This window comes from Myxocyprinus asiaticus, chromosome 2, assembly GCF_019703515.2.
Source record: "Myxocyprinus asiaticus isolate MX2 ecotype Aquarium Trade chromosome 2, UBuf_Myxa_2, whole genome shotgun sequence".
In the NCBI taxonomy this organism is placed as follows: domain Eukaryota; kingdom Metazoa; phylum Chordata; class Actinopteri; order Cypriniformes; family Catostomidae; genus Myxocyprinus; species Myxocyprinus asiaticus.
The window spans coordinates 43,137,126-43,152,289 of NC_059345.1; the positions used below are offsets into that span (position 1 = coordinate 43,137,126).

General features: G+C 38.0%; 1 protein-coding gene across 1 annotated transcript; it reads right to left on the minus strand.

Annotated features, from left to right (window-relative positions):
• Positions 1–442: 442 nt before the first annotated feature.
• Positions 443–10,110, minus strand: LOC127451944 (UPF0547 protein C16orf87 homolog). The gene is made up of 4 exons (XM_051717034.1): positions 9,910–10,110; positions 9,022–9,118; positions 4,979–5,158; positions 443–1,234 (listed from the first exon to the last, which is right to left on the minus strand). Exons 1-4 carry the CDS (start codon positions 9,973–9,975, stop codon positions 1,116–1,118), a joined length of 462 nt encoding a protein of 153 aa, XP_051572994.1. The 5' UTR covers positions 9,976–10,110; the 3' UTR covers positions 443–1,115.
• Between the last annotated feature and the right edge of the window lie 5,054 nt (positions 10,111–15,164).

The window sequence follows — 15,164 nt, forward strand, 5'->3', positions numbered from 1 at the left end:
AAGAAAGACAAGCTGCTGCAGCTGTCTCCCAGGGAAAATAACAAGTTCCAAACTGGCGCCAAAACTAGAGACATCAACAGGATCATGGTCAAAATGGTAAATACCATGCCTACACTCATTTTATATACATTTCTGTCTTAGCTTTTTTTTTTTTTTTTTTTTTTTTTAAAAGACCAAAATATGGATATCCAAGGACAATCCTCATGTATTTTATTTAACATATTTAGCTAAATAGCTTCCAGTCCCTTTTTTTCTACTGTGAAACATTGCTTGTAACAAACTGAAGCAGAGCCATTTAATTCAGAGCACAACTGAAATATGAGCTCTACTGAGAGTAACCCCAGGCATTTTTTCTTGCCCCAAATCCATTTTAAAAGAGGGGGAACTATGTAAGAGAAGGAATGGTTGTAATTCTTCAAAAAAAGGAGTTAAAAATACAGAGCATTTTCACTTGATTTTAATACATTTACATACAGGGTGAATGTTATACATGTTGTTACCATTTGTGAAACAATAACAAAAGAGAAAAATAAAATATGCACTTAAATTTGCGTGGTAGAGACATAATAAATAACCATTTATTAAGCATTCCCCTGGGTTTAAAACCTACTAGATTACTTATAAATTTCATATGGCTCACTGGCACCTAAATAAACAGTGTTATATATCAGCTTACACGTTTTAATCAATGGCACCATATAATGCACATACCTGCACATATATTGCTCTTTTGATGTGCATAATGAACTCACTGTTCCCAAAGAAACAGCTTGAATTTTTAGGAAATGACTTTGGAGGAACACTTCATACATTTCATAAAATTTTGATTAAAATATAAATAGAATCCTACACCACTAACATTTACTAGTTTTTCACTCTTGTAGAGCAACAGTCATTTTTCCCCTCATACAGATCTTCAGAGCATGTGTCTGAATTCCCACCTATCCAAGGTAGCACCACTGGGCTTCGGCCACAAAGGCAGGGTTTAAGCCACAGTCATAAGCATTTCCGGGTCACAGTTTTACACCCTCTTTTCCATCAGACATATGGGACACCCGCACACCCACGTCGTGAGAGTCCTGAGTTTCAGCTGCAATTGTTTCCACCACCCCCTGCTACAGGATGAGTCTCTGGCCCAGAATTTTGCGGTTAATCTCAGCCAAGGCCACAGAGAACACAAAAGCTTTCTCATCTGAGAGGTTGGCATAAATGTCAATCTCCTTTTCCTGTTTTTCTGCAAAAAAACCCAAAACAAACAACTATGTTAGACCTGTTAGTTATAAACATGTTATCCTTTAAAAATAAGGAGAAAGCACAGCAGATTTGCAGTGAACAGAAAAAAATAAAAAAGGTCACTCCTCTGTGAAAAAGCTGATAATGCATAGATGTTTCCAACACAGCAATGATTTATTCAGCAGAGAGTAAAGAAAGGACCATGTGTGTAAATCATTAATCCACAATACCTTGCAATAGCCTTGCATTTGGAACCTGTGCACAATGAACCGCATGCCACCCCGATGACGGCTGAATACTGAAGATTTTTCCCCCTACATTTTGCTTGGGGAGATGCAGTGCCATTCAGTGCACTTGTGATAATGCTTCCATTTTGCATTTTTCATATTTTTATTACAAATTATATTACTAGCATAACATGAAAACATTTGCATTAATACTTGGTATTTCCCCCTTTAGTTTTAATGACAGCATGAACTCAAGTTTGTGCAAAACCTGATAATCCATGTTTTCTCAGCGTGATTTTGAATGTCATAAATTTGCTTAATTAGTAACCTAGAAAAGTGCAGAATTTAAAAAATGTCTTAATTTTACATCATAATTTTTTTTGTACAAAGGTGTTAACATGATAAATGTTATGCGTTTAATTACTAACCTAGAAAAGTGCAGAATTAAAAAAAAAATCTTCATTTTACAACATAATTTCTATTTAAAAATGAAGTAAAGAAAGCTTTAATTGCAACATACTGGATTTCTCAACAGAGGGCTTAAATGAAAACACTTTGTTTTAAAGCTAGGTGTGGCAGGGAGTGAAGACATATGCAGTTGGATCAGGGGTGACATGCCATAGAAAGGATTTTCTTAAATTAAAATGCAAATAAACAGAATTCTCTAGGGTGAGAGTGTAATCAGAGAAAGGCATGGTGGGTATGAAGGTCAGTTTAAGGAGAGGGGTGGTAGGTAGGTCCTGTCATTGTATTAGTGGTTGTTTGTGACATGGAAATCAAGGACACAATTAGCATCACCACACACAGCCAATATTGTCATACACCTTCTCTTGGCCGCGCGGTCCTGCCGTGAGCTTGGACATGGGCTGGCTAAAGGAGGGCTGGCTGATGATATTTTGGGAAGAGATGGATACTTTGTCACATACAGTAGGGTCCAAAAGTCTGAGACCACTAGTAAAAATGCTTCTGTTTCGCACTTTTATCATTTAAACACAATTTTATAATTACAAATCATATTTTAAGCTTAACAATTTGAGTGAAAACTTTCATTGAAAAAAAACCGATATATATACACACTATATTGCCAAAAGTATTCGCTCATCTGCCTTTAGACGCATATGAACTTAAGTGACATCCCATTCTTAATCCATAGGGTTTAATATGACGTCGGCCCACCCTTTGCAGCTATAACAGCTTCAACTCTTCTGGGAAGGCTTTCCACAAGGTTTAGGAGTGTGTTTATGGGAATTTTTGACCATTTTTCCAGAAGCGCATTTGTGAGGTCAGACACTGATGTTGGACGAGAAGGCCTGGCTCGCAGTCTTCGCTCTAATTCATCCCAAAGGTGCTCTATCGGGTTGAGGTCAGGACTCTGTGCAGGCCAGTCAAGTTCTTCCACACCAAACTTGCTCATCCATGTCTTTATGGACCTTGCTTTGTGCACTGGTGCGCAGTCATGTTGGAACAGGAAGGGGCCATCCCCAAACTGTTCCCACAAAGTTGGGAGCATGGAATTGTCCAAAATCTCTTGGTATGCTGAAGCATTCAGAGTTCCTTTCACTGGAACTAAGGGGCCAAGCCCAGCTCCTGAAAAACAACCCCACACCATAATCTCCCCTTCACCAAACTTCACAGTTGGCACAATGCAGTCAGACAAGTACCGTTCTCCTGGCAACCGCCAAACCCAGACTCGTCCATCAGATTGCCAGATGGAGAAGCGTGATTCGTCACTCCAGAGAACGCGTCTCCACTGCTCTAGAGTCCAGTGGCGGCGTGCTTTACACCACTGCATCCGACGCTTTGCATTGCACTTGGTGATGTATGGCTTGGATGCAGCTGCTCGGCCATGGAAACCCATTCCATGAAGCTCTCTACGCACTGTTCTTGAGCTAATCTGAAGGCCACATGAACTTTGGAGGTCTGTAGCGATTGACTCTGCAGAAAGTTGGCGACCTCTGCGCACTATGCGCCTCAGCATCCGCTGACCCCGCTCTGTCATTTTACGTGGCCTACCACTTCGTGGTTGAGTTGCTGTCATTCCCAATCGCTTCCACTTTGTTATAATACCACTGACAGTTGACTGTGGAATATTTAGTAGCGAGGAAATTTCACGACTGGACTTGTTGCACAGGTGGCATCCTATCACAGTACCATGCTGGAATTCACTGAGCTCCTGAGAGCGGCCCATTCTTTCACAAATGTTTGTAGAAGCAGTCTGCATGCCTAGGTGCTTCATTTTATGCACCTGTGGCCATGGAAGTGATTGGAACACCTGAATTCAATTATTTGGATGGGTGAGCGAATACTTTTGGCAATATAGTGTATATATATATATATATATATATATATATATATATATATATATATATATATATATATATATATATATTTTTTTTTTTTTCCTTTTACAGTTTCTTAGTATTCGTTATGTCCCTGTTTGTCTTGAATAACAGCACACAGTTGACAGACTTCACTCCAAGTTTGTCCAAAACCTGCTGATCCAAACTGAAACAATCCAATTAAACTGGAGATAAAGGTTTGAGCAACTCTGCACTCCATGGCCACAGGCAAAATGCAACTGTGTAGCACGCATGAATTGGGAATTTCCATCATCCGTCAGCAGAATCATCTATCAAACTTTATATGCCCTCTTCAGACTGCATATCACACGCCAATTCATAGTTTTCTTATGCATGCGCGCTCACTGCAGAGAAAAAAAGGGGGCATTCACAGCCATCGCAGGGCTACCCAGTTTAGCTGATATAGTAGACGGGATGCACGCTTCTGTTTCATTGCACCAATTCAGATTGAAGAAGTCTTCGTCAACCAAAAAAAAAAACAAAAAAACAATCCATCTATAACAAGCATTATGTGTGTGTGTGTTTTTGTGTGTGTGTAAAATATATAACTCCTAGATAGGAACTTTTTGGAGTAATCCTAGTCAGATAAAAATCTTTGTGAATACGGGCCCAGACCTCACTGTACATCAGACCAAGGTTGCTTTCCAATGAGTAGCCCAATGTTTCAGAGCAATTTTTAGAAATTAACGACTGAGACTAATGTAAACACACAAAAGCCCTTGTCCCTCTTTCAATCCTGAAATGACTCCTAAAGTGTTTTGACCCAAAAGATGAGTCATTTTAAAACTGAGATGGGAAATGAAAAAGAGCAGTCCTCTTTTGGATGACTCAAAATGGAGAAAATAATGACAAAAAAAATAGAGAAAATGACAGCAATGCTAGCAAAATTTAAGGAGAAATATCACTCTGATAAAACCCATAAAGTGTTTACAAAGGGGGGAAAACCCCCTGTATTCAAGCATTATCCACAAGAACCATTTAAAGCACATTCACCCAGAATCACTTAATGAGGCTAATTGAGAAAAGGACATGCCAAAATTTCTTTTTTTAAAGGAGACTACTTTTCCCATCTCTTGAATGAGACAATTTTGTTTAAATTGTTTATAAATGTGATTAACTGCTTTCAATTTATAATTACATTATAATGCCCACAGATACCTTTTTCTTCCTCTTGCTTCTTCAGACCAACAGTTTTTGGTCTGCCACGCCCTCTACGAATTGGATCTGATTGACTGTTTGAACGGGATTGCCTCCTATTTTCCATATCATTGGCAGATGTTAAGTTTATCTTCTCTTTTCTGATTCTTTCTGTTCGTCTTCTCTTGGGATCCAATTTGTCTGAAACACAATGTAATAAGATATATACAAAAGATTAATTAAATTCTACAGAGTAATAAAATAATAGACAGTGTGTCCATTATTGGGGTTGGTAGTAGTTTCTTAAACACATGCACATAAGACAAACCCTAGTTTTAACAACACTTGTTTTCACACATTAACTTTACACCCCCCAACCATTATTGCCAGACAAAAAGGCAAAAGAGAAACTGTCAATCATCATGCAAATATGGGTAGAAAACACAGCCATATGAAATCGCTACAATCAGACAGTTAAGGACTAATTACTACAGGAAGTAGGCCTGCATCTCTCAAAGGGAGTTTATTTATAGGGCTCTTCCCCCTTCAAATATACATCCTGGAAAAGAGGCTCTCACAACCTTGTGCAAAGAGAGCTCATCTGAGTGAAGACTACACCACAATAATAATAATAATAATAATAAATGAGAATATCTTAGAAATGTAAAGCTTTTTAAGAGCAATGACCGAGCTTTGAATAAGCAAGATAATTTGTCAAGATCTAATTGCGATAAATGTAAGAGAAAATGTTAAAAATAATCTATAAATCTTTATTAAATAGTTTCAATCATCTTAGCAGTGTAACAGAATTCTGTTCATCTTTAACAACAACTTATTCTGTCTAAATATTTATATATGCAAGCATTTCCTCAGAAGCCATTTAATTCTCAATGCTGTGATAAGATATTTGTCTGTTCCTTCCCTTCACAGCCCTGCTGTACGACTGCACTAATATTAACTCAGGAATCCAGGCCCTGTCAATAACCTGCCCTAACAAGAAGAGCTCAGTTCTACAACCAATTAGAACGATGACATCCTGTGTAAATATTACTGCACAATATCTGGCTGTAAATATATACATTTCATACAACTAAAAGCACCCACACACGCATAATTTAAGCTTTCATTCGACATTTCATTTGAATTACAATGCCAGTCAAATTTACCAAATACAGCAGAGGCAGGGCAGTCTGTCCTGTTTCAAATTGAGGCTCACTATTCTTAGCAGTTAAAAGTAAACCCTGAAAAAAAGAGTTAATCCTGGTTTTGAGACAAGAGACTAAAATGGAAACAGAACGCTACAAGGGAAGAGACATTTTAGAAGACACAAATCCAGCCATTTACCAAAAGAAAAATGACTCCACCCATCATTAAACATCATATAAAATCTCACATGTCCCACACATTAACAAATTCCTTATGTGACTTTCGAGGGCCTTGTGAAAGCTCTACATTTTTTGTACAGAAAGAAGTGGATTATATCAATGTATACTTCATACAACTATGAAACATTAATGTAGAATATTTCTGCAGAGCATTCCAATCATAACTCAAAGCAATGTAACAATCACACACTGAGTCTGCACTGCCAGAAAAATGCAAGGCACAAGCCAGCTGGGCTTTGAACAATACAAATCACAAATAGTATACTTGGGACTTTCAGCTGAGTGTATTAGTTCACCCAAAAATGAAAACGGTCTCATCATTTACTCACCCTCATGTCATCCCAGATGTGTATGACTTTCTTTCTTCAGCTGAACACAAAGTTTTTTAGAAGAATATTTAATCTCTGTTGGTCCATACAATGCAAGTGAATGCGGTCCAAAACTTTGAAGCTCCCAAAAAAACATATAAAGGCAGCATAAAAGTGATCTATATGACTCTATCCTTTAATCCATGTCTTCTGAAACAATCCAATCAGTTTTGCATGAGAACAGACTAAAATGTAACTCAATTTTCACGATAAATCTTGACATCAGCAGTCTCCTTAGCGATCATGATTTCAAGCATAATTACACTTCCTAGCACCATCTAGCTCTCTGTGCATGTTTCAAGCACTAGGACTGCAATGGCAAGACTTATACTGAAAAATAAGTTACATTTTGGTCCTTCTGTTCTCACCCAAAACCCATTAGATCACTTCAGAAGACATGGATTAACCCATTGGAGTCATATGGATTACTTTCATGCTGCCTTTATGTGCTTTTTGTAGCTTTAAAGTTTTGGTCACCATTCACTTGCATTGTATGAACCTACAGAGCTGAAATATTCTTCTAAAAATCTTTGTGTTCTGCAGAAGAAAGTCATAAACATCTGGGATGGCATGAGGGTGAGAAAATGTTGAGAAAATATTCATTTTTGGGTGAACCAGACAATTTATTTAATATCAATAGTGCTCTAAACTGACCTAAAACTTTCTCTAAGCTTGTGATTATTTGATGCAAAGCAGATAAACAAATTAATGCAAAAAAAAAGTTTATTTTAAGCCATGACGTTATGTTTACGAGAAAAATATATAATCAGAATGAGCTTTACTGTCAAGTGTTCTCAAGTACACAAGGAATTGTTTTTGGTGATAGGAGAAACAAGTGCACCCAGAACATTACAGTGAGAGACAGAATATAAAACAAGGTAAAAATATAAATAGACATAATATAATATACACCGATCAGCCACAACATTAAATCCACCTGCCTAATATTGTGTAGGTCTCCCTCGTGCCGCCAAAACAGCGCCAACCCGCACCTCAGAATAGCATATTCTTCTCACCACAATTGTACAGAGCGGTTATCTGAGTTACCGTAGACTTTATTAGCTCGAACCAGTCTGGCCATTCTCATTTGACTTCTCTCATCAACAAGGCATTTCCGTCCACAGAACTGACACTCACTGGATGTTTTTTGTTTTTGGCACCATTCATAGTAAATACTAGAGACTGTTGTGTGTGAAAATCCCAAGAGATCAGCAGTTACAGAAATACTCAAACCAGCCCGTCTGGCACCAACAAACATCCATGCGATTATCTAATCAGCCAATCATGTAGCAGCACTCCATGCATAAATCATGCAGATACGGGTCAGGAGCTTCAGTTAATGATCACATCAATCATCAGAATGGGGAAAAAAATGTGATCTCAGTGATTTGGACCGTGTCGTGATTGTTGGTGCCAGATGGGCTGGTTTGAGTATATCTGTAACTGCTGATCTCCTGGGATTTTCATGCACAACAGTCTCTAGAATTTATTCAGAATGGTGCCAAAAACAAAAAAACATCCAGTGAGCGGGAGTTCTGCGAACGAAAATGCCTTGTTGATGAGAGAGGTCAACAGAGAATGGCCAGAAAAACCCACCTAGTAAAATCACTAACCCAAGCTGGCCTCTTATCCCTTATATAACATGCTTTTTTAATTTTCCAAGGGTTTTATTTGAGGCATCACCGTTAACTTTCTCCGTTAAAATTCCACCAAACCTCCAGTTAAAAACTGAAGAATCCATATTGGTTCATTTGATAATCTTAATGACTGTTTCATTCACTTTAATCTTATGCATTTTGAAAAAGTGTTAGCTGATTTATTGTGACTAGTTTCTAGATAATAAGACGGTAGTAATACAGGGAGGGGGTGGAGAGGCAGCAGGAACAAGCTTTTTAGACAGGAATTAGGCTAGTTTGCCCAACCCCCCCATTCCTCTTAGCAGTACTCATTCAAGCAAACAGCCACCAACCACTGCAACACTCATTTCAGTATTCGCAACGCATCTCACCGACAGGAAACTTGTCTGCGATTTATTCCCATTCACTAGCCCCATCGAGTCAAACACAAACCGGCAGTTAAAAAAATAAAATAAAAACATTTGTGACCTATGATTCATGATTAAAACCAAAGGACATGGGGTACATTTGCGAAGACAATAGGCAAATATTACAACTAATTAAAAAAATGAAATAAATGAGTTTCACAAAGGCAACTTGATAAACAAGTTGCTATACATAATTAAACAAAGTGGCATAGGTGTACATGTATGGGAAATTTATGGGCATAAAATATATAAAAATGCACAATTTACCCATCACTGGATTTGACCTCTCATTTAATTTAGCATTGAGCAGCTTTCGGCTGATGAAGACATAACCACAAGGACAGGATTTACAAGCCACAGGGATCTGAGAGAAACAGAGAGACAGAACTCAGTGTGTGTCTTCAGTATACACAGACATTAATATCAAAATGACTGACAAAGATGTTAAATCACTGAAATGAAAAACTCTTCGATGTTTAGCATTCAGAGGGGGTACATGTTGTTTACCTTCATAAAGGCAGTATTGAAGCAGGAACACTGAACGTGTGCCACAACACAACATTACAACTCAAAATGCATTCTTGTAAAATGACGTGAATCCTGTATGTTCAAGGGCAAAATACACATCGATACCTCGTCATTTATAATGGCAATAGTATTATCAAAATCGGCGCGAACATATAATGTCTTCATCATTAGAAGTGTTTGAGGTCTTCATGTAATATTATGCATATTTCTAAGCAGTGTAATCTCAGGTATCAGCTCTCTCCGTGATGTTTAATAGGGCGAGCACAAACCGCATGAAACCTATCAAGAACTGCATTGTTTCAATACAGCAAGCTGGAAATCCCAACACGTATTTATTGCAACAACAACAAAACTAAATCCGTTAAAAACCGGTTCTCTCTCAAAACTAAGTTCAGTGGCGTATCATTTGATACGATGTATAATATTGATAATATCACTTCAATCGACAAATATGTGAAAAGCTTCCCAGCATATTTCAGATCACGTAGCCCAACGTTGTTTCTAACTCACACTCATGAAATAACTTTGTCTCATTGAAACACACAGCGTACTAAACAAAACAACGCAGCGATTGAGAACTTCAGATAGACACACATATTTATCAATCCATCTTAAACAACACCTCACCTGTTGGTCACACTCGGGGCATGATTTGGTAGCCATTTTTACTTTCTTCACTTTATTTGTAGACATTTTTATTATAACGAGGAGCCTTAATAATATCCTTCGACCTCGGCGATGAACCGTCCAGCTACACTAACTAACACACACTGGCTAGAAGTGCAGCTGATTGGGTTCGCGGGAGCTCAAGCGCACACACACCAGCAATCACACTACGCACAGTACGCATGCGCGATGTTGAGTTCTGGAAGGTAACACCCCGGCTGCCGAAAGTCTCGCGAGAGCCGCACAAGACGTTAACAAACTGTGTTTATTTGGAGAGCCACAGACACTCTACACCTACTCCTACCAAAAAACTTAGCGCTAACATCATCCCTACCAATAAATCTAACCCTAAACCTAACCGTAGTAAGAGCAAATGCGACTCTCGCGAGACTTCCCCAAATCGAGGGTTCCTTTCTAAACACGACCCTCTTTCCCTGGCTCGCAGATCACGTGAGCTGCTGCCATCCATAAAGAGAATGGGTCGATTTTTTTTTTTGTGTACACACGATAAATTTGGGCATTTTGCGTCAAGCCGCTTTGACAGAATGAGCGGCAATGATAAATATAGGAGCACCGATATTTCCTCTATCTATTCCGCACTTACGGAGCATGCGCTGTACTGCACGACAGACACATGGCTGAAGAACAATAAGTGCTGATGTAGGTGAAATAGATATGCTGCCATCACATTTTAATGTTGTTCAAATTAATATTTGAAATTGACTTGCTGATGTGTGATGTGAGGAAAGATAACTGTTTATATGAATAATATGGCTAGTAATGGTTGGTTCCCTCATATAAAACACAACTGGATGGCACCATGTGAAATAAATGGAATTTAAATTTACCTTTTATAATAACATTAAGGCTGTTATGTAAGTCTGCAACTGTATTGGTTAATGTTTGTGTGTGTTAGCGAAGAGAGAGCACTAGATACTTTAGTTAGAATGGTGTTTCATAAGCCCAGTTCTGTATGTGGCATAATGGTGCCTCTTTTTTATGTAATAACCTTTACAAAGTGCATCAGAATACACATAATAAGCATTTTAGCAAGGTGAGTAAAGTTAATGTGCAGCAAAAGGATCTGATTACCCTTTACAGAACTAAAATCCTCTAAACAATATTCCCAACCACCTGGCAAACTGATCCCTGCTAATAATGAAATACTTGGCAGGATTATCCTGGACTGTGCATTAAATGTTTCACAAATTATACTTCATTGATACTTAGGCTCTGACTTCCCTTCATCATATGATTAAGACATAGAGATATGTGCTTTGTCACATCTATTAGGTCACATTTGAACAGTTTTTCTATTGTGTAGATTTTTAGACTGTTTCTGACAAGCTTGCCTTAAATGATCTCTGCATTGATTTTCTTTACTGACACTTTCTTACATTTCCCCTACTTCCTTTTATGCTGCAGTAACTAGTTCTGCATTTATCCTTTTGTTTAAACTCGGCTCCTCTTACACCTTGTCGCGACGCAATAAGATTCCAGCGACACTCAATCTGTCTGTCCACACCAGGCACGACGCGACACCGCGATATTAATACACTAAAACGAGGATAATGACAATAAAATGTAGAAAACAGAGCAATCACAGACGAAACAGTCTGATTATTGAACGCAACTCATTTTTTCACTGAAGCTCCGTATGTGCACATTCTTTCTACCGCAAACCCCGAGGGGATAAATCACACACACACATTTCAAAGTTACTTTATGAATCGAATCGCATCCTTATTCAGTCTGTTACGATTGTTTATGTTCATGCGGTACTCCTGTTGTTATTTTGCAGATCTCAACGTAACAGGGAAGCGAAGAGAAAGTAAGAATGAGCCGGTGTCCTGAAAATATATGCTATCTATCAGGATGTGCTACCAATATTCGCATAGTTTTAGGGTTGGAGTTAGGGTTTGGGGTAGGGTTAGGGCTTAGTACAGCCTCACACCATATCACTCTATCTGATAGATATGCTGGTAGCACATCCTGATAGGTATTATCTGCCGGACAAGATGTGCTACATAGGTTATTATCACATTTATTGCTGTTTTAGTACATACCGACAGGTTCTGTCGTGCCTCCCGACATGTGCTACCCATGTTTTAACTTTACAAATCACTGTTTTACTGCTGGTAGCACATCCTGAGCAGGTAGCACAGATGGTCAGAACACCGGTATGTCTCCCCACTGCCATTCTGAACCAGTATGTGTGTGTGTGTGTGTGTGTGTTAGAGCTCAGGCTGAAGCGAGACCTCAAGCACGACATTTGGTAGTTGTGTGACACCCTTGGCCAAAATCAAGTTGTTCTGAACCGACTAGTGAGATGCTGACCTTAATATAATGCAATAAGAAACATTTTAGACCCGTTTGTTGACAGCACTGGCTGGCGTGACATTGCAGAAATAGAAACCATTCCAAAAATAGAAAGACCTGTCGCTCGTAGTGTCACGACTGGTTAGGACAAAAACTCTGTTTAACATGGAAAGGATACATTTTATCATGTGTTGCGGCATCTTGTAGCATCTGGTTAGGACACGACCCTATGGAGATAGAATTGTTGCATATTAACATACAAATGGAAAGAGATTTACAAATAGTAAGTTGGTTCACAAATAAATTGAATGAGATCCACAAATAAATGTAAGGAGTTTCACAAAAATGAAATGAATTCACAAATAAAAAGAATGAGATTTACAAATATATGTTAGGAGTTTCACAAAAATAAAGTGAATTCACAAATAAATAAAATGAGATTTCCAAATCAAAAAACCATTTACAAATATATATTTTTAACTCACAAACACAACTCTGTCCAGCATTATTTTGTGGATCGATTCCTGTGCATTTGCGGATCGCTACACGCATTTGTCGATTTTGAAACAAATCTAGCGTCAAGATGTGCACACAAATCTACAAATAGGTGGACTCCACCCATCATCTACTCAAGCCAATCAGATAACGGCCACATTACTCGGACCAATCATAGCACATTCTATCTTCAACCAATCACGCTTCGTTTTACTATTGGGACTAGAGTCACAGCACTCTCATGAGCATGGAATCAAGGGATGGGCGATACCACTTATTTTCTTTTCGATTGAATACCAAGTACTTTTAGGCCAATATCGCTGATATCGATACCAATACCAATACCAATACTTCTATTAAATCGAATTTTTATTAATTCTTTGGATAACATGAGTAACTTAAATTATTACTTAAATTTTTTTATATATTTATGGGCCTAAACAGAAACTTATTAGGCTGCTTTGTTTACCCTTAAAAAATTGGTAAGTATAAGCCACATATAAAACCTCAAAATTAACCATAGATATTATTATATGGTTACTATTACTAAAACCAAGTTATTGATCCGCCCATCCCTAATAAAATCAAGCACATACAGATAAGCTCCAAGGCCACAAACTTTTAAAGAAACGGACATCATCAGAGTAATACTCTGATTTAAGGTTTGTACCATTTTCTCTCGGTTATAAACATGTGTAGTGTCTTGTTAAATGTAGACAGATGAAAATTGCCCATTTGTAGAGTGTCCTGATTATTAGCTTTATAGCTAACCTGGCTGACTGTATGAGTTTGCTATTTTAATTTTAACTGAAATGTGTCATCAAAACCTTTACTCCTAATGTTACATGTCAGATCCAAACAGACACACTACTAGACACTACAAAAAAATCAGTAGTACAGATAGTGTCTTTATAAAACATGAATCATATTTGATGATCTTAGGAGCACAAACCATAAATTAATACATTATATTACACAGTGTACAATAATGTATATAGGCCTATACAATAGCCAATTAAATAATAAATAATATAGCCTTTGCTAAATGTAAGAAATATATTTCTCCTACTAAAAGCAGCAGTACATTCTGGCAACTTATTTGAAGCTTTATCAGGTATTGTCCTCTAGTGTTATATTATCAAAGTTCTTAATATTTCAGGCATTAGAGAAACGATAAATGATAAATAACCTTAAATTCAGTCTGACAGACTCATTCGGCAATGCATCATACTGTGCGTGATTGATGGCTACAAAAATGTATATTAAAAATCCATATTTTGCATATTATTTTTTCAAATACATGCTTGTCCTTAAAACAATGGGATAATGTAACTGTTTTTTGGCCTATATTTGTGATAAGCTCGCATCGCATGAGCCAAGCTCCATCTCAAGTAAAACTGCACTTGTCACAAACACATGAAGACACGTCGACCCGATATCATGTTGAACTTAATGTCCAAAAAAAAACATGCAATATGCATCTTTATTGCTTAAATGCACTTTGGTCCACATAAATAATATTACCTGACTTTGATAGAAATGAAAGTTATTACATTCAAAATAATAATAATAAAAGCATTTTTTATTAAAAAATTTTTATCCCCTTTTCTCCCAATTTGGAATGCCCAATTCCCACTACTTAGTAGGTCCTCGTGGTGGCGCGGTTACTCACCTCAATCCGGGTGGCAGAGGACAAGTCTTAGTTGCCTCCGCTTTTGAGACAGTCAATCCACATATCTTATCACATGGCTCGTTATGCATGACACCGTGTAGATTCCGCATGTGGAGACTCATGCTATTCTCCGCAATCCACGCACAACTTACCACATGCCCCATTGAGAGCGAGAACCCCTAATCGTGACCACGAGGAGGTTACCCCATGTGACTCTACCCTCCCTAACAACCGGGCCAATCTGGTTGCTTAGGAGACCTGGCTGGAGTCACTCAGCACACCCTGGGTTTCGAACTCGCAACTCCAGGGGTGATACTCACTGAGCTACCCAGGCTCCCTAATAAATGCATTTTTTTATCAATTTTGATTAATGCACATTTTGTCAGTACTGCAAGTTTTTCCACTGCCCTTGATGGAAATCTGAAGGAAGCCCAAATCTCCAGTTATCTTTTGGGGTGCTTCAACTTCGCACACATTTTGGCCACTTTAGCTCAATTTGAAAGTAAAACAGCAGAAGAAGAACAGTGAAGTATCACTGCACAGTGTTTGTAAAGAGTTATTTCTAGAGCTGTCAAAATGAACGTTAACGCAAGCAATTCATTTTAAAAGTTTGACGAGTTAATTTTTCTTAATCGTGATTAACGCATTTACTGTCCAGCATAATACAGCATAAACCAGCATAAACAAAGGCAGAACCTTTGCGATGTGTCCAACCGGAGTCATTACACTG